Below are 27,801 nucleotides of genomic sequence, written 5' to 3'. Positions count from 1 at the left end.
TCACAGTCATTATTCTGGCCGCCGGATGCCAACGCTCAAAACCGTCCCAGCCTGTCAACTCGAGTAACCTGCTGTCCATCAAAATATTCATGTGCTTTTGTATTCCTCAGAGTCTCGAAGTGGTGTCCTTTGTCGATATACTGCTTCTGTATAGAGGTATCTGAGACATTGCGGCGTTCGATTCGGAAGGACTGCGTTCTGTGCTATCTTATACGGACTTGCGCGGACATACGCCTGTGGGGTGTGGGCCGTCTCATCTGATGCATAGACCATGGTCTCCAGATCTTTGCTTGTCATGACTAATTAGCTGACGACAACTATCGCTAAATTCAGAGTTCTGGTCCGGATGGAGTACAGCAGATAGTGACTTTTTTTCCACCAGCCGCCGCTGTCTACGAAGCGGGCATATATCCTTGACCCTATACACTGCGCCGCAGACTGTTGTCAAAATCTAAGCCAAAGGCTCGCATCTGCGTTCCTCTCATTCTATTTGGTACGTGCATGGCTATATATATATATATGAAAGGGCAAAGACAGAAGGAGCGCAAGATAAATCCGAAAGAATACTTTAGATGTGATGTGTGATTATCATGCCCACCGACCTAATTATTTATCGACGAGAGCGATATAATAGAAGATTCTCGGTCCGTTTCATAAGAAGCCCATGGACAGAACCATCCATGCTCGGGGTCTGTGAAGAGGTTCTGTAAACCAAGAATACGGAGCCGAGCAATGTCAGGTTCAGACCTTTGGTGAATAGGGCCTCATAGCCTGTCGTTTCTATCTCGGACGAGTTCCAAGGGCTTTTCAATGTTGAAGTGTTGAGACGCCGAGGACTAACAGCGCCAACTGTTCGATGATGGGTCATGAGCAACCGAGCCAATATGCACATATCTACCCTCTTAGAGATATTGCCTTACAGAATACAAACTCGAGAAACTGTTTAGTGCCGAGGGTCTACTATTCCGCGGCTACGAGCCTATTGTGGCAGGAGACGCAGAATACGCGAGCTAATAAGTACTGTCACATATGTGGGAGAGGCTGTACTCAAAAATGAACAAGAGCATAATGCTACGCTTTGACAGTTTATTATCGTCCAATAGACGCTCTTGAAATCTCCGAAGAAGTAAAGGTGATATTCTGTCAAGGTTATAAAGATAATCCCCACTCCGGACCAGCGTTGAGGCACTAGTCAAACCTCAGGCCTGAGTGCTCCAAATGCAAGAATGCTGTGCCATACACACGGTATTTGAAGGCCAATCATGTCATGACTTGAAACGTACCCTAATAGGAACCTAGTTGAAGCTTTTGAAAGGCATCAACTGAACTGAAAAGCAGAGCTCATGCGACCCAAGATACTATTGCGGCTATTTCCAAAACGATGGAGATAATTTCGCTTTTCATCCAATCATACCCACAAACGCCAGATACCTCCAATCTTCACCACGTCATAGGAATTCTATGCGTCACCCAACATATTATCACCGTTGCCGTGTCACACTTTCTAAATACCTTCCGATGACTCCTCGCGTTTATCGTGCTGCCGAGAGGAATCTCGGGAATGAGACAAGGACGTGACAAAATCATTGCTCCATCCCGTAACCACTATGCATACCTGCCAAGCCGAGTACACTGGAAAGCTCTCATGACGCCGGGCAAAACAGAAGCCACCATCTCCTAGAAAAGAGACGACTTGATGGCTGACATCGAAAAAAGGACCGATTTCCTTTCTCAAAGACCGTAGCTCCCAGCGCCGACGTCTGGATACAAGTATGCGTCCAGATCACTACTAGCGTTCAGGACAGCCATGGACGTCGGGTCGACAAAATTAGCGGGCATGGAAGTGCCGGGTATGGTCTGGTAAGAAGAGGCCGGAATCGAAGACGCGATCTGGAGTGGATGTGCTGCATGGCTGTGGCTGTGGGAGTGGTGCACATCGAGGTGCGGGTGTGAGGGGTTCGACTTCAGCTTGACGTATTCGGCCTGCAGCTGGGCGTAAGCCTGGCTGAGCACATCATTGCGGGCGCGCGCATCGTTCAGCATCTGCTCCAGGTCCTTGATGCGCTGGTCCTTGCGTTCGCGGTAGGCTCTCTGTGAGGCCCTGTTCTGGGCACGACGGCGCTGTAAGAGGGGTGAAAATTAGTGTCAGGCCTTTTTCTTCTCCATTTGTGTGTGTGTTCATTGAGAGATGGCGTAGGGAGCAGTAGCCGAGAAAAGAGGGATCCATGGTGATGATTCGGTGTGACAGTGATAGTGGCATCGCATGGCGGCAATATAACAGCTTTGTATGCATATAACAGCAAAGTGGCGCCGCCACCAGGATGGAGGAGGAGGAGGAGGTGGTGGTGGTGGGCAGCCGCGACTGTAAAAGTCGCCTGGAATGGCAACCAATCCTTGACTCACCGAGAGAACCGAGGGCGGAGCATTCTTGTATCTATTCTCCCGCTTCCTCTTGGTCGCGGGTTTCGATTGTGTTGTTGTTACGGCTGTCCCTTCTTGTTGTGACTCGCACCCGTCATCCGCATCCCGGCTGTCCGGGCTGTGAAAAGCGCTTGTGCCCGTCCCGTCTTCCAGACAAGTCATATCGTACTGAGAGATGATGTGAGTAAACGAGACTGCTTGAAAAACAAAGGCAGCAGCGACGAAAGCCTTACAGGTGACGTTGCTGAGCTGTGTGATTCCGAGTGGCTGCCGTCGAGATACTGTTCGTGATCACCGTACAGATACTGGTAGCAACTGGATGGCGAAGAGACGTCGAGGTAGATGGTTGGTCCCTCCATTGTCGTATTTCCCAAGAACCCAAGACAGGATAAGAGCAGTCTCGAGGTTTGAGATAAGATTTGTTGTTGCTGTATGACCACTAGAACAGATAGTAATATTGTTGGACTGGAAGAGAAGAACGGAGGGCAGAGGGCATAAAGAAGGTGGAAAAGTCGGCAGCTTTATTATCATAAGCCTTGTTCGTCTCCTTCTCTCGCTCTCTTTTAAACTTGAGGGCAATACAGGAGAGTGGTAAGAAAGCTGCTGACAGTAATTATGTATAGTCTGGTTGACATAGCATAGAGTAGAACACCATGATGATGGTGGTGCTGTGGAGGACCAGGATGCATGTGACCACCAGGGTGACTTCAATCGCATGTCTGGTTACATCGGACACAGACACTCTGTCTCTGTCAATAGGGTAACGTCAGGCCTGGGGGGTGTTATAGGGGTACCAAAATACCATGAACTCATCTTGTACTGCCTACCCACACACACACACACACACATGGGTGTTACCGAATTGACCTGGTGTGACCCTGCAGACCCCGGATATTTCTGCCTAGACGTTTTTGAGATGTAGGGCTAACTGGTCTCTCAAATGCTGCAGCCGTGGAAGGAGTGTTTATCGCCGATCTGCTCGTGCTTAAGATTATGTAGATGAACCAGCTCAGCGGTGTATAATAGTCTAGGTTACATCAGCGTGTTAACGTATTCTACTGTAACCATGAAGAGGGTATACGATGTCCACTGCTTGGACTGCCGTGTAAGCAACTCTCAAATTTCTCCCCCAAGCAACAGGACCTGGGAGATGAACGATAGGTAGCGTCCTTGTTACATGGTATGCAATGCTTAGACGCTTCGCGTAGATGGTGCCAGGCCTTTTCTTCTTCTTTTCTCCCGCCATGTCGTCCCTCGTCAGACGAGAAAGGCGGGCGGAATGGATGTTACAATCCCACTGAGGGCTGGCGCATACGGGTGGGAATGGATCTCCGTTCTCGCACCCTCGAGCTGTTTAACAGGTGTGATCAGTACTTTTGTCGCATGCCGACTTGGTAAGGCGCCGCTCGTAATTCATGGTGGGAGGGGAGAGGGGCCACATGCTGACCAGGGAGGGGTTCGTCCTCCAGGGGCCTCGAATGCGGACCGTATCAAAAACCAGGCTTACGCACTGTGAGGATTCACAATTGACTGACATGTACATCGCCAGAAAGAGATGCCAGCTTGTGTAATGCCAAGGCTCTCCTCCGTCTCTTTCTGTATTCTATGATAGCCATCGACCCGGTTCGTGTTTGGAGAACTTCGTCGGGTCAACAAGTCTATTGGAAGAAGCCCAGGCAGTCTCTGCGCGTCTTACCCCAGCGCCACGGGCGTCCCTGGTATGGTCTCTTCACATACGCCACTCGATCTGGCTCCGCTGACCTCCACCTCCCTCGTCACGATTCATCTTTTTCAGTCCTGCCTTGTCCGTCTGGAAAGGGGTGGCATGGAAAGTAATCTTGCCGTGATGGCCATGGATCAGAATTGTTGCATGGTGCCGTGGTGCGTAATTCAGATCCCGCTGGCTTTGATGCTGCCACTCATTAGAATGGGTGGTCGCCGTACAGGGAAGCACATCGCTGCATTCGGGATTCGAGAGAGACGTTTAGGGAAGGGATCTTCCTCGACACGTTTTTTTTTTTTTTTTTTTGAGGTTACAGAGCAGAAAGTCGCCATTCTGCGGTGTCAGCTGCGTTGTGGATGGATTAGAAGATCATTGGCCTTCGGCATTTGACTCGATATTTGTCAATGGAGTTCTGACCTCCCATCGCAGGCCACCATGTCGGTTAGAGAGCCCGGTGACAACAGGCCTGATGGAAGGACTAGTGCGAGTGAGGAGAGAGGGCTTTCGAACCCATAACATGTCTCGACTCCGAATGCCGCTCTCGTTGTCGATGGCTTGCCTCATCGACACAAACCCTCTACAGCGGACAACTGGCCTCCTCCCAAGCCCACACCCCACGTGGGGGACTGGCATGGTTACAACGTGATGGCTCGTCTGAAGCTGGGTTCGATGCTGCAGGTGGTCTAAGACCAAAGGACTGACCCGATGCTGCGGCTCTCTGGCGGTCAGCCAGTCGATGTGGTCATCAAGCCCAACCCATCCTGAGCAAGGTTCCTCGGTGAGATGCGGCTTGAAAAGAAAGAAAGTTTAAGAAGCTTCAAAAATTCCGCTTTGGGTTCAATTCGCCGGTGAAGGATGACAGAATTATGCCCAACCATTCGCAGAAGTGCGCCGTCTAAGGGTATTACTTCTGCAGAAGAAGCAAGGCCCATCAAAGCCAAGGCAGTAAGTACCCCAGTGTCGAAGCTATGGCCAAATTTAGAAAGCTGAATGCGATTGACCTGGGGCTTGGGATCGGTGGGCCCGGTGAGGTGTGTGATGGGCCATAGCAACGGCTGTTAGCCCACGGTTCCTTCCTGAATTTCTTGATAGTATAATCAAAAGCTAATCGCAGCCATGGCTGGAGCGTGGTGGTCGACGGGCGGGGATCGGCAGTGCAGGAGTCTGCCAGGAGGCTTGAGGAGATGATGACGACCAGGTGAGAAAGCTAATGTCCATTCATGGCACAAAAGGGCAAGTCCTTCCAAAAGTAGGGTGCGAATTTGCAGTCTTCGGGGAGGAAGGGAGTGGACTGTGAACACAGTGCAGGCGCAACTTGTAGTGACTAGCGCGGTACTATTGTACCCTTGTACCATAGCAGCATAGGTCGCCCTCCAACTCGACATCTGCTACTGCAACTTGATCGACCCAGGTGATTGGTTCCATGTCCCTTCGCGGCTACCACCATGATCGTGCGTGTGTGCGTGTTGTTTTCTGTTGGTTTCGATTACAAGATCGCAAAGTGTTGCTCTTCTCTCTGCAGCCCTCCTCTTGGCATTGCATTTTGTTGATCCTCAATCTCCTCTACCACCCTCCCTCCCTCTTCCCACTCTGTTTCCGCGGAGGTGTGTCGACCATCTTTCCAGACTTGGGCAGCCACGTCGCCAAGCAGCTTGACCTGCCCAGACTCAGCACATCGCAGCGTCCTGGTCCCTCGACGGCCCCTCCAGTCCCAGCGCTTCCGGCCCCGCAGCAGCAGGCGGCTTGCGACCACGGGCATGCGGTCAGCATGGGTTTGGTGGGACCCTGACCCTCGTCCCTCTCTCTCTCACCCCAAGGCGTAAGCCTGTAAGTTTTCCCATCTTGGGACGAATTCTGCGAAACGTTGATTGATAGGCGAGGCTGTGGCTGCGCCTTAGACATAAAGGAGACTACCTGGGCCCCACCAACCAATCGACAGGCCCCAGCCCGTAAAGAATGCGAAGACAGGCGTGCTTCTCAGCCTCTCCTCGCCATGGATCGATCTCCCGGCTAGCCTACCACTGTTCGCGTTGACCCTCGTCGAACGGCTGTTGACCGTCCTGTCTTCATCTCGACTCTCCACAGCGGAGCAACTGGGTCGCGAGCTGTAAGCTGATGGGCCCTGTAGCCACGTGCTTAAGGCGGTGCTTCCTCCGACACTTCGTCGATATCGGATCGGTGGAGCCCACCCGTAGGCGGCCGCGCCACGGGGTTCGAGGCATATTGCGTTGCTTGGCCAGCCCTCCAGGACATGGGCGTTTAGGCTCAGATCAACGCTCGGAATCTTATTCTCAGCCTATTTCTGTCCCGCCTACCTGGTAACGCGAAACGGCGGGCCCCTCCTCTCCATTCCTCCTTTCCCTGCCTCAACGAAGCTGTGGTTACAGCTAGGTCTCAGACTGCCGCCAATATCTCAGCTTGCCTAGCTTGTTCGTTGTGGGGAGGGGGCCTGGCCCTCTCTGACATCCTCCGCACTTTCTTGCTAGATCGGGGCAAAAAGAGAAGCAGAGATATAGACCGAGGATGATGGATGATGGTGCGGCGGATCAACTAGATTGTTGATGATGTGATATCTGTAACAGAAGGATCCACGTACCATTTAACTCAAGTCATTCCAGTAAGTAGGTCAGAGGAAGACGCCATCTCGTCAATGCCGGCTCGGTGGTATTGTTTTCTAGCCCTACGACCATGTCAGACGAGGCCTGTCCGGTGCCGACCTCTGCCACTGCAACAGTCCTCCTGCAGGGGAGCGGCGTTGAAGTTACCACCACCACAACGACATGTCAATCATCAGGGCCGGGCAAGGTGAGACGGCGCTCGCAGAGATCTAGGCACCTGAGATACTCTCTCTCGGCGCCCTTAGCCGCCTGGGCCGCTGGGTGGTATGTCTGGCATCTCAAGTCTACAAAAGGAGGCAAGTGAATAGAACTCGTGGGATGTCAAGCGGATACTGTCTATCCACCGTTCCGCGATGTGGATCAAGCTTGCAATGTCGTACTGGATGTAGGTACCCACCAGACCGTCAACAGCCCTATGAGACGAGACATTCTGCTGGCTGTGCGGTGTGAGAAGCGCGCCTATGGCTGACATACTTAGCCCAGCTCTCTGGCCGAGTTTAGCCAAATAACCTTGTTCTCTAAACAACTCTTTCAACTGGCACGTTACGTGCTATCGTGCAGATGCATAGCAGAATCTCAGGCAGCAGAGGATCTTTTAGCCCGTATACATGCACAGACTCATCGACTCCATGACTCGCCAGTCTCGTGATATCATCACCAACACGACATCTCGTGTGTGAACTAATCAACCATGGCCACAGCCACACGGGCAGGCTACCAGTTCCTGGAGATTCACCTTCATGCGCCACTTACATATTTTCGTGTAAGTCTGCGAATCCTTCGGCTCTCATAATCAAGTGGTGGTCTTTTTTTTAAAGAAAGGGGGGGGGGGTCACCCGCCTACCCCCATTAGTACCACTGCCCATTTGTCCTGGAGAGTAGTTGAATCCACTGGGGTTCGCACAACAGGAGTGCCGTGTCTCAAGTCGTAGGATGGAAAGGATCACGATTTCGGCTGACCTTCTCGGCAGTTCAATATCATGATACCGCTGTATCCGTCTCTGGCAAGTATCGCCGAAATCCTAGAGGTCGACTGTATTTGCCCCTCTCTCATTGTTTACGTGATCTCTTTTCCTCTATTGCTATGTATATCCGATTGTAAGGATGACATTTTCTATAGAACAAAAAGAAACTGAACCATCCGTCCTCTCATGATCTTCGAAACGAGGCGCCTCCCCCCCCCCCCCTTTCTCCCACCGCTATGTCCCAGTGAAGCCCTCAGCCACCGCCGAGCTTCACCGCAGTAAGCCGCATGTAAACGATATCTCAACCACGACGAGGACTAAGGAGAAGTTCTTCATACCAAACCCTAGTTGCATCGACTGATGCGGCCGGACTCAGGCGGCCATCCAACGGATTCCTCCCCGGTCTGAGATCATCTCATCTCATCTCATCTATCTTCCGTTTTCTTCTTTACTTCTTTTCCCCATTTTTTTTTCTTCCCAACAATGGTCAAGAAGATTCCACGGTGCGGCCTGCGCACTTGCGGGCACATCTGGGTCTGGGTCGGCCGCCCGTATGCGCGCAATACGATACGCGAGATCAGATCAGGCAAGTCAGAAGGTAAGCAAGCTGCTGCAGCACCAGCGGTGAGTGGCCTTGTAGAGCAATGATGTTGTATCTATTCTTAGGATGGCATCTCAGACTGTGAGCGATAGACTGAATGGGGACCGATTTGACTACGGCCTATTTGAGGGAGCGCACGCGGGATTCAGGCTGGGATTATCACGAGGAGAGTGGAGAGAGAAAGAGCGGCGATAGACAGATCGTGACTGGCATATGTGCGGCATCACTCGAACAGTCTCATGCGTGCAAATGGAGAATTGAGCCGGCGATTAGCGCAGCGACATGGAACAAGTATCATTGTGCAGGGCTTGATGGGAGGTGGTGAGTGGTCGAGATTCGAGGGTCATGGTGAGATGACGTCGTGATTCGCTCAGCTTTTCACACGGATTGGCATGGGGAATACTGCTTTCTCTCCTTCTCTCTCCTTCTCTCTTCCCCTTTCTCTGTGCTTCTTTCGCCTTTGGGGTTGTTCTCTTCGAGGGTTGACATTTTAAGAGTCACAGACTACTATGGTAGGGCGCCGTTGCCTCGAAGGTGTGAGAAAACGGGGCCCACATCACTGGTCTACGCAACCAGCCTTACAGGATTCCGCTGCAAGATCCGCAACGGGCGTGGCCGAGTCGGGAGACCATTTGCTTTGGATGACATGTATGTGTCCATGAGACAGACCTATGCCAAAGTCCGATCAGAAAGTCTTGCGATGGCGGCGATAAGCAAACGGCGGGCAAGATTCCGCGGGCGGGCCGGCAGTGTGATTCCAAATCGTGATCACTCCCAGAGGCACAAGTTCGGCTGCGGCATCCCTACAGTTGGTCCCTGCGCAAGAGTTTGCGAGATGAGTTGTTTTTTTTTTTTCTTCTTTCCTGCCTGTCCGTCCTATCTTGACCACATGGCTATCCACTTCTTTCCTGTCCAGGCCAAAGAGGGGGCGGGGAGAACGATCCAGGGACAGTTGGGGACAGCCTGCGGCGCGTTTGCTGCAAGTTCTGTGGTAGATGCTGCCACTCACGTCCACCCGCCAAGGCTATCCTCGCTGCATGCCACCCTACCTGCAAGAAGGTTGCAGTAGTGATTGTGTAGTGCATGAAAATTTTTGTAGTGACGGCATTGCCGCAGAACACCACCCCAGACAGCACGTGGCCCTGAGATTCGTTGTACGAGTTTTTTGGGGGCGGCGGTGTCACTAACAATTTTCTGGTGGTTGTTCTGTTGCTTGTGAGCTTGCACCCAATCGCCGGTGCTGCGTCCGCGTTCTGGTTCATCTGAAATTGACGGCTTGCTCGGCAATTCGGGATGCAATGGTACATAGTACACATTGACAGCCGGCGCATGATGGTTGGGTGTCGAGGAGTCGGTCGGCTGGACGTCGTGCGACTGTATAGCCTCGCTGAGGTGGATTGAGTGAACAAACTTGTGAGCTTGTCGGCATGCTGGAGAGGGAAAATGATGCCATCTCTTGGATGGATGCAAATCGAACGAAGTTGCTTAATAGGCGATTAAGACATCAAGGTCCGCATGAATCGTTTTGAGTGCACGGCCAAGGTGTCTCCTCGATGAGATACGCCCATGACCGTCGCATACAACGAATCTCCGTTCGATGATCATAGCATACATAGTGAGAGCCTCACTGTGAAAGCCGCGCCAACCCCGCCTGAGCCTGCTTTACGCCCTCGGCAAAGCTGTTCTCCTCGCTGACCTGGATGGCACGTTCATATTTTCGACGAGCCACGTTATAGTCGCCAGACATCATCGCAATGTCTCCAAGGTTGACAAGCGCAACGGCACAAGCCTGGTCACATTCTGGAGTCCGCGCCTCTCCCGTGGGCTCTTTTGCGTGCTTGAGTGCGTTTTTTGCCCACCTCGCGGCAGATTCGAGGTGTTCCTTTCGTGTCCAGGTCTGACCTGAGGCTGCTGGGGTTGGTGATTCCTTGCCGTCTTGGCCGGGAACGATGCCGGCTAGTGTTTCGTAAGGTGGGCGAGGTGGATGTTGCGCAAACGATGCAGCAAGATTGTTCACTGGAACTTGTAAGCCTACTTATGTTCCAGCAATAGAGCCCACCCTGGGGAGTTGGGTCAGAACCTGCCCTGTGAGTTTGGAATGACTTACTGATTACTGCAAGGTGACATTGATCTCGGCAGAGCCGAAGTGCCTGGAAGAAGAGTGGCAGGGCGAGGTCAAACTGCCCTTTCCTCTCGTAGCTGTTGCCCAGGGCTGCGGATGTACGTCAGCGACATTGGCAGAAAACGCCGATTCGAGAGATTTTTAAGAGACGCATCACTCACACTCCAATGCACCACCAATCTCCTCGGGCGTCAGCCACGATCCCTCGCCGTCCTTGGTACCGTCCGAGGCCCTTCGCTGGAACTCTGTGAGGGCCGTCTCAACAGCCCACATCAGGTGTTCATGTGACTTGTCGTTGTCCAAGACATGCTCCTCCGCATACAACGTCCCTAGCTTGACGCTGATCTGACAGGACTTGAGCAGCACACGGGCGCGAGAAGATCTGACCCACTGCTCAAAGTCCTCTTGTGTAATCGATTGTGCCGACTGATCATCTCCGACTATGGGTCCCGGGCGAGGTGCTCCTGGTAATCTCTCAGGGCTTGTCTCAACCAAGCTCAGCCACTTCTTGTTCTCTGAGAGGACCAGATCCAGGACGCGAATCGCACCAGGAATGTTGCCCATCTTCTCGAGCCACGCCGCAAGCTGAATCTTGATCCCAATGACATCGTTGGAGAAGGGGTCGAGGCCATGAGCGGTACACTGCTCGAGAGCAAGCCTGTAGTACTTGAGCGCCAGCTTCGGGTCCGGCTGGTGGTTGCTATAGTAGAGGGCGCGTCGGAGAGACTTGGCCACGTCTGGCGGGTATCTGGTAAACTGCTCGGCATAGAAATAGTTGAAGTACATGTAGACGGCATATGCGACGGCTCCAGACGTCGCCAAAAGCCTGATGGAAACTCGTCAGTAATGTTCGATTCTCACGGGGTGGCGAGGGTTGCTCACAGCAATACAGCCAGGACAGTCTCCTCTGGGCTTTCTCGGAAGAGCTTCCTGAGACTCTGCCCGCGGAAGATGCTGGAAAATCGTAATGCACGACGCAATGTCTGCCAGAATGCCTCTTTTTGCTTGTTCGGCTGGCCGGATGGCTGAGGCCGCCGGCTGTCAGACGTTATCCATCGGGTCTGATCTTGAACGAGGGATCCTCTAGCATCCGGGAGGCCGTGGTATGGTGTGCTCGAAGGCAACGCTTTCAATGCTCGGGTATAGGCAGTCGAACGTCGAATTAGTAGGGTGGAAGGTCGGATGCCAGCACGAAGCATCCCGTACTGAGGCAGCTTCGCGCCGCGAATTGGGAGCATATCCGTCTTGAAAAGAAAGGACCAGCGTAGATCTAGAGGGTTAGAAACCAGGCAGGGCGAGGCTCTCCATCAAATTTTATAACCGTCGTGGCGTAGTTACATCTGGCGCAAAAGGGAAAAAGATCCAACAGAATCATCGCGAACTTTTTGGAGCTGTGGCATCTGGTAGCATTTCGATGACGGAATGCTTGCCCCCGGCAACTCACTCAACCGCCTGTAAGTCCACTATAGATGCACTGTATGGTGCTATGGCAGGTACCATACACGCCATAGTCCTGCATGGTAGGCGCACCGAGGTTAGAAACCCCGCTAATTGCTGTTCCAAGCTCCACCACAACTTCGTCTCCCGCAAATAACATACTAGAGTTACGGATCGCCGAGAACACGCCTCTAGGAGGGGATTGCATACGTCGCAACACAGGAAGACGACCAACTTTTTGGCCACACTTCAGTCGAGAATTTCTGTACCCGGGCCTGCCTTGAAGACTGCCTACCCTCTCTCGTCTATCAATTTCTTTTTAGAACTCCCTCTCATCGTTCATCGCAAACCTACCATGCCTGACTTCAAGCCCAAGGAGCCCGCGAAGCTGGCTCCTCCCAAGGACGACCCTATAAGTCCAGAGGAACTGGCTAAGGCTAATGGTGAGTAGTGACCGTCCGGGTCTTGCAGATTCCTCTCAGAGCCATGTATCTTCTTACTAGGAGGGACGAGACATATTGGCGCGGGAGCGCGCCCCGAAAGATGCTGGTCTCCGCTGTCTTCTTAGATGACCTGGTCGGCTGATCGTCCTGGCACAGGTACTGATGGTGGGAAATGCTATGTGGCTATCAAGGTAAGGAAAGGTCTATGATAATAAGTATAAGATACAGCTCCTTGTCTGACTGATCTTACAGGGCAAGGTCTACGATGTGACTGGCAACAAGGCCTATCAACCTGGAGGGTCCTACCATGGTGAGTAAAGCAGGAGGTTCTTGCTCATAGTGTCGTAAAGGCAGCAGCTCCTAATTCGTTCTGTGACCCTACGCTCTCCCTCTCGCACCCCCTCCCTCTTCCCTCCCCTCTATCTTAGGGTGCGAACGAGGCGCACTTCCTCCTTCTTCCACCATATATGCATTTCGTGAGTACTATAAGGCTAACCTGTCTATACAGTCTTCGCCGGCAAGGATGCCTCACGCGCCCTGGGAAAGACATCTACCAAGGATGAGGATGTCTCCTCAGAGTGGAAGGACCTGAATGATAAGGAGAAGGGCGTGCTCAACGACTGGGTGAAGTTCTTTTCCAACAGGTACAACGTCGTGGGTCTTGTTGAAGGTGCCACGAATTTCGATGACGAGGCGCCTGCAGCAGGTGCTTCTTCAGGGGCAGCGTTGTGAAATGGGGCAGAAGAATGATTCATCATGCAGACAAGTGGCCATCTATTATCCATTCCGAAACACGTGTTTGTTTTCTCCCACCCCTGCGATTGCTCTCATGTTGTATGTGTGGGTAATTGTGTGGTCCCGTCAAGTACAGCAGTGCGTGTGGTAGTGCCTTAAGCAAACTGAAGTTATGTCACTTATCTTCAATGAGCTCGATATTCAGCGACAGACTACGGACAATGGGGCCTTTGTGTGACGGAGAGAACCGGGGACCTGCATCTCATGAGGTCAGATCTCGTCACGCTGGGTGTCTCCCGTCTAGGCTAGAGAGATTCGAGCCGGCCCGTTTCCAAGTGCTTGATGAGGGCGGACCCAGACGGTAACCTGCATTATGATTCTCAGCAGGCGTCCCAAGGGGCGGTAAGAGAGGCGCAACTATCCTATGTCAGCCATATCCATAGCCTGCTATTCGTCCTCCCCTTACCAATGCAAGGCGTCGTGTCTACTTTCCTACTTGGACTCCTACGTCCGGGTGGACACATTTCTCATGCCGTGGCTATGCAGGGGAGGGGTGCTCGTAGCTTGTCTGTCATATGTTGCCAGACAAACGGGCACACATTACTGATTATTCGGATAGTGATCGATTACATATGCGTGGTGATCTGTGGTCGCAGGACGGTGCCGTGTAACGATACCATTCGCTCAAACTAATCGTGATTTCAAACTGCGCATTATCTTGTTCGGGCCGTGGCCCTACAATATGGAAGCTCGGTTCTCAGGAAACCTCCGGTCACAAGGGAAGCGGATCGACTGACACTTCAAGCCTCCCTGGCCTATCAAGGACCCTCTGACATGTGAGCAAGGAAGCAACTACGTGCCGGCATCAAGGATGCGGGAAGTAAATATCCTACAGCTCTTCACTATAGCCATGAGACCATGTACCCGAAGGCAGAGCCCTCATTCCCCCTTCAGGGCATCATGAAGAGGCCCATGCCTTTTGCTTCATCAGCGACGGCGCCGGCCTGGCCAGGTTGTCAGTCACTGGGGGCCACACTTAATTCATGTACTGGACAAGAAGCAAATGAAAATACTCACTGGGTTCCTGTGTTGCGACCTGGTGGCTCCATCCATTAGCCGTTTGCACAGCGGCTCTGTTGTTACTCATGCACCTGTCGCAGGCCTCAGGGACATCCCAGACCTTCCTGAGGACCTGGACGCCGAAGCACTGATGGTTTGGGTCGTTACGAGCGAAATGGCAGTAGGTCTTGCGCTTGGTGTAGGAGCAGGAGCAGCCGAAGATGAATTCTTCCCAGTCACACATGATGGGCGGGCTTTATTGTCTTTCTTCCTGAGGCGCACGTTTGAGTTGAATGGAGAAATGCCAGGCAGTGACAGGCAAGAAAGGTACAATGGGTTGCAGGCTCGTGCTCTCGGAGGCCAGAAGAGAAGATGATATACTCGAAGTTTTGTGTTGTGGTGCAGTCAAACGGGCGCAAATTATTATTTCCTCGATGTACAAAGTCAAGTGCAGACGGAGGCAGGAATTGTGGGCAGACGACTGAAAGATTGCATCATTAAGCGACGTCCCTTGGACTCTTTTATACATCTCGCTCTGCCATCATCAATTGGCGGTTCCGCGGGCACGTTCTCAACGGGTCTCTCTTGATCTGAAGCAAACTTCATAACTCATCAGGGCGCATGCAGTGTTGCTTTCCCTTCCCGCCCATGCATATTGAGGGAGTGGAGCCACCCACCGCGTGCAAAAAGGGTGTCCCCGACGGGCTTTCGGTACGGTATCTCACCAGATACTTGTCACTCATAACTAGCATTGGACAGAAGTATGCCGTGTGGTAAAGCCTCGCAGGGGCACAAACACTCCTATGCGGCATGTCTGCTCAGGGTATTGATGCAGGAACTTCCATCACACCTCCATCCGGAAGACGCCTGGACCACAAAGAGGCTCAAGAGCAATGTTAGGCATGTTGTATCTTTTGAGGTCACACAAGCCACTTCACCACAAGACCCTTGGTGTGTTAATAGAAGCAAGCACCTCAAAACGCCCGCCAACACACATGCAGCAAGTCGACTTCCGGACCAAGCCGCGTCAGTCAAGCAAGTGTGCGCAGGCCAACAAAATGCAGACAACTTTGTGCGTCCAATACGACGTTTGGGAGGCAGATGAGCAAACATGCGCGACGTTGCATTTGCAACTCTACATGGCATCCTGTGTGTGTGTGTGGTGATGATGATGATTACCCTGCAGGTGCAACGACGACGTCCAGTTCGTTCACAAGCCCACTGCATTATGTACCCTCTACAATTGTTTGTTCAAGAAACTGAGGGCAGGCCCAGTCCTGCTTCTTGTAAGCTCAGTTAGTGGAAGCTGCAACGGGCCGCGATGCATAAGATCCCCGAAGATTGTTCTCTGCTTCAAATCGCAAGACATCAGGCTGGCCATAGACCGATTCTGACAGGTCCTTTTTCTCCCCTTTTTTTCATTCTTTTTTTCTTCTTTTTTTCAGGAATGTTTCATGGGAACTGGGCTCCACGACTTGCCGTCCCAGACCAGGCAGGCTCTATTGTCGCCAGCCAAGTGTAGCCGTACAGGCAGTTTGCCTGAAGGAGATGTAGCGATCGAATGCAGCTGCTTCTGCACGACCAGAATAACCAGGTTCCTGGCTGCTCAGGGTCCTGGGGACTGGGAGTTCAGCAGTAAGATCATGCAAGACACCAAGCCACGGCTTGCTTGCTGTAGACTTATACGAGATGGCGTTATGACGTGGTCTTGAAGGGACAAGGGAGGGGGGGGGGAGATCTCACAAAATCCGTGAGATCGATGGAGTTCTCCAGCTCCTGCCTCTTCGTCTTAGGCCTCAGAACCTCACCTCGTCGTCGAAGCTGGACATCGCTCACCTCCAGCTCGATCACACACCAAAGCCTGCCGTGACATCGCGAAACCCACACCAAAGCTAAGAGTTACTTACCTGAGGTGTGGCGGCCGGATCCGTCCACAGTATGTCCGTGGCCGTACTGTACGTCCCGGTATGTGCTGCTGTGACGCGTCAGAAAAGCAGTACAAATAGTCTCGACTCAGCGCGGTCAATCTGCTTCCCGCGTCCGGTCTATGCGCTCATTTCGCTGACCCCGGCCCAAGATGTGACGATTGCGTGTAGAAAATGCTTCATGCCATTCAAGATGGCAACCAAATCAAGGGTCTGAAAATAACATCTCCGAAGTACGGTACTGTCATCACCCGCCCGAGTCGGCAGCTCCGACTGAAGGGCTCAGACAAGCCCGTCCAGCTTGCCTGAAGGGGACGGACGTCTTCGGCCGCATTACGCCCATTTCTGTAGATAAATCAAGGTTACCATGTCGTAGCACATGCAGCCAAACGCTCGAGCCCCAGAGGAGTTGTAGCTGACCAGAGAAGTAACGTAAGTATGACTTCTATCGCTGGACTCGATATCACGATCAGTGACATTTACAAATGGGTTTCTCAAGTGCTGCCTGTTTCCTAGGCCCCATGTATTCAAGTATAGGCATTATGGAGACGAGGTTTGCTCTGTGGATTGTGCTCTAGACCTGTTTTGTTATTGGTGCTATGGCTTAATCGATGTGAGGTTGACGATGGAATGGTATAGTACTGTGAAGAGCACGTGATCGTGGTTGAATTTGTCTTGGTCTTAGTGTCCTGTCTCCTCCTGCTTGTCAACTGCCTGCGATTCCTGGGCGACCCCTGAGCGATGTGGAAGGCCGGTTCCCTCTAACCCTTCCCAGCCCATCCCCTAAAAGGTGTCCTGCGCCCTGACCGAAAAAGCGTCCCCACTGCAACAGAAAAGCCTCTGTAGGGGTGTCACGCAAGACAATCTCATTGGTCAACACAACGCCCTCCTACACCGAAAATGCCCTGTGCCAGGGCGCCAAACACAAGAGTAAGGCGAACAAATGGTTGCCTTGCGGAGCCACTGCCACTGAAGAACTGCAGCTGCGATTCAGTACAGGCTAGTGGCCTGCCTCTTACTCGAAAGTGCAGAACTCGCGTCATCATCGTCTGCGATCCTAGCCATCCACCAACCGCCACTCTACAAACACTCACACACCTTTCCCCAGTGCTGTTGCATTTCCAGACCCCCGTGGCTCCTTTCTTCTCCACCCCACGCGCATGCAGTTTGCTCACAGAACATGCATATGGCGTTGCCGTGAAGACCTGCACGTTCCACACCTGCCGTGTGATCCATCGACCCCCGCCCAAGGTCTGAGAGGATAGCGGCATCGAGGCATTCGAACCACAAGCAAGCGATCTGGTCGAGGATTGTCGACTCGAAACCGATACACTTTGGTGTTAGGATGAGAGAGCCTGCGATCTTTGCGTGACCCAAGGGTGCTCGGACTCCTTCGTATTCTTCTTCTCCTACCTTGCTTTCTTCTTTTTTGCCGATGAATATGCCACCTTGGCCTCCGCATCCCACTGCGCTCGATATTACTTGGCATGAGAGGGGCTGGCTTGCTGGGAGCCTCTGATCCGCCATCCACCTACCTCTCATCCCATGCGTCTCTTTGTCTTCAGTGCACCACACGACATCTACGGCATTGGTTCCTGCAGGATTCTTGTTTTCTTTCTTTCTACGGTCAAAGGGCAAGGAATTGTGCAGGGTTTCTGTAGGCCTCTACGTTTTCAACACACAATGTTTGCGAGCGTGGATTACTGATTTCCATAGTAAAATAGACTCATGACTCAACCCTCGTCCACCAGGCAGGATCGACCTTCGGTATGCGGGTTCTGTCTCCCGTTCTCTTTGCCTCGTCTGATGTATATCTCACACTGCTTAGGCACCTAGCCCCGTGATGGGTTCCCCACCGAAGCCAGTCGAGGCGGCCCTGAACAGTGTCGGTTCGTCTTTACCGGTACCAGCGGCCAGTCTGGCTGAGCCCTTTGGTGACTTACAAACCACTGGCATCTACGTATCACCGAGCCCAGCTCACACCTTGATGGGACCACCTCAACAGGGCCATCTGATGCGTTGGGACGCATCCTCGGAGCCATGGAATCCCCTCGTGGGGAGAAACTCCACCGCATCGCAAACTGGTCAAAAATTTTACGCACACGGTGGAACACAGTTCGTGCCGCACCGCAGCCATGCACCTTCTTCTGAATGCGACACGCTCGGGCCTTCAGACTCGGGCTATGGCTCCGCGAGTAGGACAGGACCCAGCGTGGCCAACGGATCGGTCTACGGCGACTGTGATCGCTCCGGCGAGACTGCGAGCGTTGCGAGCCATTCGATGAGCCTTCCCTACGCTTCATCCATGCTATCCTCCGGAAATTGGAGGTCTTCAGATTCTGCCCTCGAGGGCGATTTCGGCATCAATGAGAATGGTAACGAACTTGTCTGCCACGTCTGCAAAGCCCAGGTGAAGAACAAGTCCGAGTTGAAGTACGTCTTCCCGCTTGCCCCATCATGTGGCTTGGCTAATGGGACCCAATGAAGGAAACACAGGGCTAAGCACGAGAAACCCCATCGATGTAAAGTCCCCGGCTGTCAGCGCATTGAGGGCTTCAGCACCACGAACGATGTCGAACGGCACATGAGAAGCCGCCACCCTGGCTCCAGCTCCAACGGTAAATACTACAAGTGTGGTGTTCCGGACTGTCGCACGAAAGGAAAGGTCTGGCCTCGCGCGGACAATTTCAGGCAACATCTGAAGAGGATCCATAAAATCTCAGCTGAGGAGCATCACATGGAAAAATATGTCTTCAAGTGAGCCACTACGACCACACCCCCCCCCCCCCCCTTCGTCTCCATTGCGTTTGCATGACTGACATGGCCGGCTAGACCACCGCCGCCGGCACCATCCATCGTCCCTGATTATGCTCTTGCCGGCCTAGGATCACTTGTCGGGGACACTTTCAAGTCCCTCGGGCCCAGCCGTAACAGCGGAATTCTGGGACCCAGTGACGACTGGGCTTTGTTCCTGCAATCAGTCTCGACGGAGGGACAGAGGGACCCCTCTACCGCTAGTCACCACATTCACCAGCATATATTCCAAGGTGCCGTGGTACCGGAGCAGCAGCTTATGATTACAGCCACCACCGCCCGAACCCGAGACCCAAGTACGGTGATGCAGATACAGCCGGTAGACTTCGACGTGAATACGGTCTTGTCTCATCTAGGGGCACGCTCTTTGGACCTTGAAGAAGGGCCGAGCCTCGCCAACGCTGTCGCGGGTCGCGACACAGATTTCCGTCCAATTTCATTTGTCAGGTCATCAGGACTGGACCACAAGTCTGTGGGGGAAGGGGAGCAGTCCCACACACAAGACATAGCAGTCCTGACACCCTCAGATGCATCATGCGAATTGCCAATAGGCCTCACACCACGTCATCGGAGCATAATTGGGTCAACCACCGATACGAAGCCCAGTGATGTACAAGACGATTTTATTGACGCGAGGAATCATGAGTTGTCTCCATTACCAACGCCTCACATTCCGAGCCCGCCAGGTGGCACCGAAACCGCACGGGTCTCTCGGGATGTGGCCGCAAGCCAGCCTGGGCAGTCTAGGGCCACTGGGGCGTCTCTTGGCGACCAAAGCACCGATGTGAAGAACAAAGCCACCGATCTCCTCACGGCCCTCGAGGACAAGGGGACGCTCGCAGAATTTCTGGGGAGGTTGGACAAGACAACTCTTGCAGAGGCATTGGGAAAATTGGGCTATGAGAAGCAGAGCTCAGCCGAGGCCAAAGGAGAGGTCAAGGCGGAGACCAATACCAATACGAGTACCAGCGTGTGTGCCGATGTTGTGAAAAACCCCTTCGTCTGCTCCGAAGACGATTGCAACAAGTCCTTTAAAAGAGAGTGTGAGCTAAGGTTAGTAAGATATACTCTTCCTGTCCGCCGTACTACTGACACACGCTGCAGAAAGCATTTGAAGCGTCATGTCAAGCCGTACAGCTGCACGTTTCCCGACTGCCACAAGAACTTCGGGAGCAAGAACGACTGGAAGCGTCATGAGAATAGTCAGCACTACCAGCTCGAGCTGTGGCAATGCAACGTAGGGACCTCGGTCGACGCAGATGTGACGTGTGGGAGGACTTATAATCGCCGGGAGCAATTCAAGACTCATTTGGCCAAAGACCACGGCATCACCGATCCTTCTGACATCGAATCTAGATTACAGAGCTGCCTCGACGGTCGCAATTATGAGGTCAGTTTCTGGTGCGGGTTCTGCAGGCAGATGGTCAGAGTCAAGGAGAAAGGCCTGAAGGCCTGGGTTAGCCGGTTCAATCACATTGAACAACACTATGCCGATGAGCTGGACATCTCCCAGTGGAAGAGTGTGGAAACAGGGATGGAAGTAAAGGTCGTGCTAAAGGAAGTCGACCCAGCAGTCCCATCGCTAAAAAGACATGTTGATGAAGATACGAAGCAATCAAGGCCGCAGAAGAAAGCCCGCATCGCGGTGTGGTATTGCGTAAGTCTCATGTCGTGTCACTGCTACGTCGTCATCTAGCTAATGATTCAACTCAGTGCGGTTGCCGGGAGCAGTGCCTCACTAATTTCAGCTCTACATGTCTCACACCCAGTTGTGGCGGCCATGAACAATGTAATTCTTGCAGTATGGACTATATCTCAGTAGATCCGGAGGCCTGAAAATTCTCCTCGTTGATGTTGAAGGTTGGGGGGGGGGGGCCACGAAAGATAGCAAGCGTGTCTTGGACACCCAAAATCTTAGATCTTATGTGACCCAAATAACACTCTCACGACGACTTGCAAAATTTGGCAGCCACATGTGATCCTGCTGGGAAGAGGAGAAGGGGAAAAAGAGAAAAGATTTTCAATTGCATTGGGGCTGGACGGTAATTTGAGAATCAACCAAAGAAGGGCAGCAGACACATCTCTGCCGTCCTTGCAGCACACCCCGGACGGAAGGACCATCGCTTGGTAGCATGAAATCGGTGCGTGTCACCGATCGACATGTTGGGCTGCAGAATGGCGGCCACATCGGGCTCTGCCAGTCTCAGCCATAGGGCCAGAACTGGTCGCCTGGCGAGGCGCTCTCAATCAGTGTCATGGGCTAGCAAGCCACAAAATGCCCGCGCGACCGAGAGACCTTCACAGACTAGCAAAAACCCGAATGTGGTCAAACGGCCTGCAATCGTCGGTAGGATGCTTTGTCAGGCACTGCCATTCCCAGCATCTACTCCGGTACCCAGCTTGCCAACACCAAGAGCGCGAATGGTTCACATCACCAATACTTGCCGCTGGGCGAGTTTTCTTTTCCAAATACCCACCCATGAATAGGATAAGATCACCAGGACTTGGCTGAAAGGATAGCCGTAGAGACCTGTTCAGCTCCGAGAGGACGTATATCCAAACAGAGTTTAGCCAGCTGCTCGCCAGCGTGTCACTGAGCCAGTGATCACAACCCCCCCCCCCCCCCGGCCTCTCTCTGGGATGTGTTTTTGGGGGCCAAGTCTATCAGGATCGCAGAAGAAAATCTCTTCATCTTAGAGACAGCGCGATGTCACCTTGAGGCTCAACAGAAGGGTCGATGCCTCAGGCCGCGCCCCGGATGGGGAGGGAGAGGGGTGGGAAAGAGCGGAGAGGGTGCAGGGCAGTTGGCCGCAGGCTGTGCCACGCATGAAGCGCTGGCTCTCGCGGCTCTGAGTGGTCTGATCTGCACCACCCTCACCTTGGTCGGGCGTAGCCATGACCCCTGCTTAGACCTTCTGTTGAGAAGTGTATTATGTACTATGGTAGTAGGTAGTAGCAGTTGTTGCTGTTGGCCTCTGTTTACTCACACAACCCACACACTGACTCACCCAGCCACCATCCCACCCACCCACACCCACATCCACGCACACACACACACACACACATACTATGGTACACACACACACACATGGGCCGGCCCTGTTGAGAGGCCATCATCATGGCACAGCGCCGAATGAGGGATCGACAGCTCAGACAATCGGCAATGATCGATGTCCAACAGCTCGATACCTCCTCAGCGCCTGTGGGGATCCTCACTCGGTGAAGCTGGCAGTTGGGGCGGTTGTGGAATAAAAGTCGAGGTTGAGTGCCTGTTTGACTGCCTGGTCCATCGTTACCTAAGCTTTGTGTAGACTCACATCGGGTGCGTCAACGGGGGGCGGAGCGCTGCATCGTGTCTCACAAACGTAGGTGTGCTATTGCGAAAGATCTGTATTACTGGGCCCGATCCCTCAGATTTTGCCAGATCGTGACCAACGGCAGAGCGGGGAGAGAAGGGAGGGAGATTGTCGGGACTTGTCTTGCGTTTGACAAGAACCCCCCAATGGCGGGGAGAGGAGAGCTTCTGTACAATAGCCCTTGAGAGGGGGGGGGGGGGGAACTGGCCACACCGGTGTGTGAGACTGATCCAGGAACCCCCACCCGCAGAGCCTCAAGCTGTATCCTAGGGTGGGGTAAGAGCAGCCAATCTCTTGCTCCTGGTGGTGGAGTCCACTGGCGGTTCGCGGACGAGTATTCAGGTTCATGGTCAGCAAAAGTACTAAGAGATGGTCTCTTTCTCCGTGCAGGTTCCCAGTGCCCAAAAGCGGCGCAGCACCTCGGCGGGGTCTCGTCCATGGTATACTCCACTCCCTCCTCCTCTTCCTCCTCCACATCCTCACGGCTCATTCTCATCATGGTCGGCCAGAACTCTAGTGCCGTGGACGAGGCAGGGGCTCGCATATGCGAGACAAGCCAGGCGTGGCACGGGCGTAAGCAGAGAAAGCGGGCAATTACCTGGAATGCCCCAATTAACCCAGGGAATGACAGGCCTACGCCGGTCGGGGAGGACAAAGCCACAAGAAAGTATTGGCTGGAAATCCCAACATCCCCACCATGCGGCTCTGCAGTGAAAGAGAGAGAAGTGTGTATGTATGTGTGTGTGTGTGTGTAAGAGAGAAGGAGGGGGTCGGGGATTGTGTTTGTACGCGCGCGGTCGGGTCTCCCTCAGTTGTTCATGTCGCAATAGTCCGTCATGTATTGACTTATATTTCTTATACATATCTGGGGAAACCTCTGGCTTCGCCACTCCGTCCACCATGGCTTTGATTACACCAAGCCACCTCTGTGACTTTCCTCGACCACTTTGACCACCTCAGTCTGTATGTCCTTGGGAGGTTTTCCTTTTATTCGTGCTGTCTAGATATTTTGTTTCCTCAATGCGCCCACGGTACCAACAACCCCCTATCTTTCTCCACGGCTAGAGATTACCAACGGTCCTTTTCAGGCCGACCGACCCACCAAATACTACCACAAGGCTGTGAAGATCGTACCTAGAAGCATTGCTCCTATCATCCTGCTCAGCTTAGATCAGGCGTCGGTTCTTTACGTAGCCTTGGCTCGAAGCACGACCTCAGGACGGCTTCCAGTATTGATCACAAATTATATGAACAACACTGTACGGCGGAATCAATATGGACTATTCCCATTTTCCCTTCGAAAGTGCCTATTCAGGCTTTCCACAATACAATACAGGTGTTGCCAGCCTCGACACGACAGATGGTTATGTCCATGACCTGGAACTCATGGATCAAGATGGTCTGGCCCAGCCCATGCCCTCCTGGAACCATGCCTCCCCTTTTGAGAGATTCTTGACGGACACTCAGAGGCAGCCATTCTTCGTCCCAATGCCCCAGCAACAGATTCCTTCATTGGCACCGCCTGTCGCCTCGATCCCTCCCGTGGCATCACATCATCGTGACGGGTCTCTTTCCTCGTCCCAAGAGCCTTCTCACTGCGGTAGTGCTCTCAGTCCCCGCGCCGACACCGACTTGCAGACCGACCACATGCCCTCGACACCTCCTGATCTGAAAATGTTCTCTACGTTCCAGTCTGCGTCACTTGATGCGTTCAAATCGCCCTCCCAAATCTTTCTCTCTGGCATGGGAGGTTTCCCCGGAGAGAGCCACTCTTGTGTCTCCATGTCAGAGGTTCATCCGGCCGACGAGGCCCCAAATGACTGGAAAGATTCTCCTACTATGCTCAGCTTCGACTCGCCCCAACGGAGCTACACATTGGGCAGTCAGGCTTCCATGTCCGCCACGACGGACGTCGCGAGCAGGCATTCTCCTGTCGACCAAGCTTACATCCGTGCAATGACGCCTACAGAGCCGACTGTTGTCAAGCAAGAGATCCACATGCCTCACCAGCCACCCATTGTGGTAAATGTGACAGATGCCTACCCAACTCCAAGTGCCAGAGAAAGCGAGGGCTCAGACGCCGAGACAAACACAGACTCTTTCAGTTGCAGAAGCGAGGAGGAGGAAGAGGATGAAGACGACGACGACGACGAAGACGACGACGATGACAGTGACGAATATCAGCCCAGGAAGCAGCAAGCAGCATCATCATCCGCACGACGGAGTGGTGGCCGTCCCAAAAGAGACGCTGCCAGCCGGCTAGAGAGCGCGCCCAAGAGAAATAAGACGACAGCGACGGCTTCTCCCCCAACAAGACCTTTCCCACCTTCCACGAGCAGCGGCGGCGGCGGCGGCGGCGGCGGCGGCGGCGCATCATTCCCCTGCCACGAATGCGCTCTTTTCTTCAAAGACGAGCCCACCCTCCAGGTGCACATCAAGAAGCAGCACACGCGACCATTTACCTGCGTCTTCCATTTTGCCGGCTGCAACTCGACCTTTGCCAGCAAGAACGAGTGGAAGCGCCACGTCATGTCGCAACACCTCGTCCTGCACTACTGGCTCTGTGACATGGACAATTGCCGAAACAACAAGAACAGCCTGTCGGCCCCCAAGCGAAAGGGCAGAAGCAAGACCACACAAGCCCCCGTCGAGCACACGCTAAGCCTCGACCCCATCGGACCACCCCTCCCCAACGGTGCCATCTTCAACCGCAAGGACCTCTACACCCAGCACCTCCGGCGGATGCACACGCCCGAGGAGGTCCGCAGCGCCAACAAGTCTGGCAAGGCGTCCAAGAAGAACACCGCCAGCGGCACGCCCGCTGCCGACTGGGACCAAGAGGTCAAGCGCCTCCAGAGCAGAGCCCTGCGCGAGCGGTGCCAGCTGCCCACCTACATGAAGTGCCCCGCGCCGCGCTGCACCGAGGCGTTCAACGGGCCTGATGCCTGGGACCACCGCATGGAGCACGTCGCGCGGCACCTGGAGAAGGCCGCGCTCGGGCAGGAGCAGGCCGTCCTCTTTGGCGGGCCGGCGGACCCCTCGCTGATGGGCTGGGCCACCAAGAGCGACGTCGCCATCGTGCGGCCCGTGGGCCAGGGCGGCTGGCTGCTGAACAACCCGCTCCAGGCGGCGAGCGGCGGCAGGGGCGTGGGGAGGAAGAGGGACGTGACCACGCCGGCGTTTCCGAGCCTCAGCACCGCGTCGTCCGTGTTCGACAGCGGCAACTCCAGGGCTGTGTCCTTCTCGGTCGGCGAGCTGAGTGCCGCGGCGTCGGTCAAGAGCGAGATCTTTGTCGATGAGGGGGATGAGGATGCTGAAGGGGAGGATGAATGATGATAAAATCGCCCGCAACATTCTCTCTCCTTAGGTCTTTTGTTGTCTCTTTGCCCTACCCTTTCTCTATCCCCGCTTCTTTTTCTTTTTTCCTGCAATTTCTTTTCGCGATGATCAAGATGTCTGGATAGTTATACCCTATTTCCCATGTCCTCTTATTTAGTCTATAGTTGGTTACTTACTTCGGTACTGTGTATTACTCAAAAGGAAAAAAAAAGAAAAAAGAAGGGGATGGTGTAACGAGGGGAAAGAAGGGAAGAAAGAAGAAGAAGAAGAAAAAAGCAGGTTGATTAAGCACTTTTGTCTCTTCCAACAAAACACACGCTGTTTGCTAGCTTGCAGAACCCAACTTTTGCTTTTCTCGGGGTGCAGTCGTCTTTCTGGTTTCCGTTTTTTATGACACATCATGATCAACAGTGCACAAAAATCTGTCACTACATTGGCAAGCACATACAATTGCAGAGAATAGCAAGAGAACACTTTTTGTATTGCCCAAGATCTTGAGATTTACGTTAGTGAGGGAGAAACAAGATCATACAATCCACTTGTTGAACTTGATCAATCCTTAGAGTTCCATTCTATCTTTACTAACAGGGAGCCACACATATCATCTTGCTTTTGGTAAGTTGGTATTTGGATCGTGATCACATCTTAGTGTCTTCATTGCTGTTCTCCTTCTCAGACCACTAAAGCAGTCCACTTGATATCTAACTACTTCAATGCATATACAGCAACTGTTTAGGATATTTTAATTTAATTACAATGTCATTTGTTTAATAATCCAAAATTTCGAAATGAATTGATTCGCCTGGCCTAGGTTCATATGACCTTCCTTCTTGCAATGAGCTATAATCAATAATAGACATTCCTCTCTTAGATCAACAAAGGCTGTCACTGGCACAGTAAATGCAGCAATCAAACCTCTTATATGACTTATTTCAATATGGCTTCCACATTCTTATATGTGTCCTCAGAGAGCTATATAGACTTCTCGGGTCGTTGCTAATCGTCCTAGAATAGAAAGAAGAAAACTTGGGCTCTATTTTCAAGTCAAAGTCAGCTTAAACTATCATCTTGAGCCCAGTTTCTTTATCACCATCTCTATATGTACCTCCACTACATATAAGTAGCTAATTAATATCAATCAATAGACGTTTTCTTTCTTTTTTTTTCTTCTTCCTTTTCACGTTTTGTGCATGCAAGAACTAGCTATGGACTTGGATGGCATTGGGCCATGTACGGGGAATAGTGTACTAGGATGACAGATTATTTTCCATAATGAACAACATAACCTAGTTTCACGATGTTTCCACACAGCTATGCTAGCCATTTCGTTGATTTGGTGGCTTTTGTAATTGCATGTCTATAGTGCTCGATCAAAACTTGAGCAAAAGCAAGATAGTTCTCAGAGTCAAGTCTCTGGTTTGTAGCCTCTGTGTATTATTTTAGGGCAGATGTTTGTAATACAAAGTGTTGAGCTAACCTTGGATCATATTGTTTTAACCCACACATTTTGAAGGAATCCTGCATGCCCAGAGAGTGGATGTTTAAGTACCATGAAAAGCAGGTCGAAGCGAAGGAATCTGTGTGCCGGGGGCCAGTGACTCACGGCCCGTCAGCCAGCCAACAGCCAGGCCTGTTGATAGCCTCAGATAGGTCGGCCTCGTGGCTTTTCTCTTTTTTCTTCTTTCCTCAACGCTTTGCAATACGAGCTCTGCATCCTCGCATGATCTGCGAGCCTCATCTCTTCTTAATAAAACAGCAAGTGATTAGGGAGACCTTTGTCATCTTTCGAACCTCAAGTGCCAAAAATATCGCAGACATACGTTTGGCCCGCTGCACATACGAACTCGGTGATGACTGCGGCCACAGCACTCGCCAAGTACACGTGCATGCTTAAGATAGCCCAGTGAGCGGGCGTTTTATCGTAATACGGTCTAGACCCAACCTCCCCTCATAAGCGCCGATACCTCCCCCATCCGCCAACATCCAACCCTCCATATTGGGCCAACGTGACCTCTTAGCGCAACGTGATCTGGAGTTTATGCAATAGTTAGCTGTTCTAGTGAGGCCGACGGACTTCCGAAGCAGTCACCAATCACGAGCCATGTTGTGTGATGTTGCTTACTTCCCCACTACGTGGCCTTTGGAGCTACCCGAGATTTTGGGAGCAGTCAGCTACCTTTTGCCTGATTCCAGGCCTCTCTTGAACAAGGTGTTCGCTGGTCTAGTGCCGAACGTTTTTGGTC

At 52.7% G+C, this 27,801-nt stretch overlaps 7 protein-coding genes across 7 annotated transcripts; 4 read left to right on the top strand and 3 right to left on the bottom strand.

Annotated features, from left to right (window-relative positions):
- Window positions 1-1,068: 1,068 nt before the first annotated feature.
- M406DRAFT_103345 (basic-leucine zipper transcription factor nucleus DNA binding regulation of transcription, DNA-dependent) lies at window positions 1,069-2,978 on the bottom strand. Its single transcript, XM_040915060.1, has 3 exons — window positions 2,655-2,978; window positions 2,404-2,589; window positions 1,069-2,121 (listed from the first exon to the last, which is right to left on the bottom strand). Exons 1-3 carry the CDS (start codon window positions 2,778-2,780, stop codon window positions 1,732-1,734), a joined length of 702 nt encoding a protein of 233 aa, XP_040771457.1. The 5' UTR covers window positions 2,781-2,978; the 3' UTR covers window positions 1,069-1,731.
- A 3,654-nt stretch (window positions 2,979-6,632) lies between these two features.
- On the top strand, window positions 6,633-7,386 carry M406DRAFT_324335 (uncharacterized protein). The gene is made up of 2 exons (XM_040919857.1): window positions 6,633-7,147; window positions 7,241-7,386. Exon 1 carries the CDS (start codon window positions 6,833-6,835, stop codon window positions 7,064-7,066), a length of 234 nt encoding a protein of 77 aa, XP_040771456.1. The 5' UTR covers window positions 6,633-6,832; the 3' UTR covers window positions 7,067-7,147; window positions 7,241-7,386.
- A 2,566-nt stretch (window positions 7,387-9,952) lies between these two features.
- On the bottom strand, window positions 9,953-11,649 carry M406DRAFT_268439 (uncharacterized protein; the record flags this gene model as incomplete). Its single annotated transcript, XM_040917941.1, has 4 exons — window positions 9,953-10,344; window positions 10,436-10,540; window positions 10,612-11,276; window positions 11,333-11,649. 4 exons carry the CDS (start codon window positions 11,647-11,649, stop codon window positions 9,953-9,955), a joined length of 1,479 nt encoding a protein of 492 aa, XP_040771455.1.
- A 593-nt stretch (window positions 11,650-12,242) lies between these two features.
- M406DRAFT_72967 (uncharacterized protein) lies at window positions 12,243-13,062 on the top strand (the record flags this gene model as incomplete). Its single annotated transcript, XM_040925599.1, has 4 exons — window positions 12,243-12,330; window positions 12,487-12,521; window positions 12,583-12,640; window positions 12,839-13,062. 4 exons carry the CDS (start codon window positions 12,243-12,245, stop codon window positions 13,060-13,062), a joined length of 405 nt encoding a protein of 134 aa, XP_040771454.1.
- A 1,144-nt stretch (window positions 13,063-14,206) lies between these two features.
- Window positions 14,207-14,368, bottom strand: M406DRAFT_244396 (uncharacterized protein; the record flags this gene model as incomplete). The annotated part of the gene is made up of 1 exon (XM_040916258.1): window positions 14,207-14,368. A coding segment is annotated over one exon (162 nt), but the record flags the coding sequence as incomplete, so codon positions are not given.
- Window positions 14,369-17,892: 3,524 nt separating this feature from the next.
- M406DRAFT_334107 (uncharacterized protein) lies at window positions 17,893-20,715 on the top strand (the record flags this gene model as incomplete). Its single annotated transcript, XM_040920903.1, has 7 exons — window positions 17,893-18,009; window positions 18,166-18,482; window positions 18,546-18,806; window positions 18,882-19,916; window positions 19,968-20,520; window positions 20,560-20,652; window positions 20,686-20,715. 7 exons carry the CDS (start codon window positions 17,893-17,895, stop codon window positions 20,713-20,715), a joined length of 2,406 nt encoding a protein of 801 aa, XP_040771452.1.
- A 4,369-nt stretch (window positions 20,716-25,084) lies between these two features.
- On the top strand, window positions 25,085-26,046 carry M406DRAFT_358191 (uncharacterized protein). Its single transcript, XM_040923825.1, has one exon. The coding sequence runs from the start codon at window positions 25,115-25,117 to the stop codon at window positions 25,550-25,552; it is 438 nt and encodes a 145-aa protein (XP_040771451.1). The 5' UTR covers window positions 25,085-25,114; the 3' UTR covers window positions 25,553-26,046.
- The last annotated feature ends 1,755 nt before the right edge of the window (window positions 26,047-27,801 follow it).

The sequence above is a fragment of the Cryphonectria parasitica genome (assembly GCF_011745365.1).
Source record: "Cryphonectria parasitica EP155 unplaced genomic scaffold M406scaffold_9, whole genome shotgun sequence".
In the NCBI taxonomy this organism is placed as follows: domain Eukaryota; kingdom Fungi; phylum Ascomycota; class Sordariomycetes; order Diaporthales; family Cryphonectriaceae; genus Cryphonectria; species Cryphonectria parasitica.
This window is presented reverse-complemented; position numbering and strand designations above follow the sequence as displayed.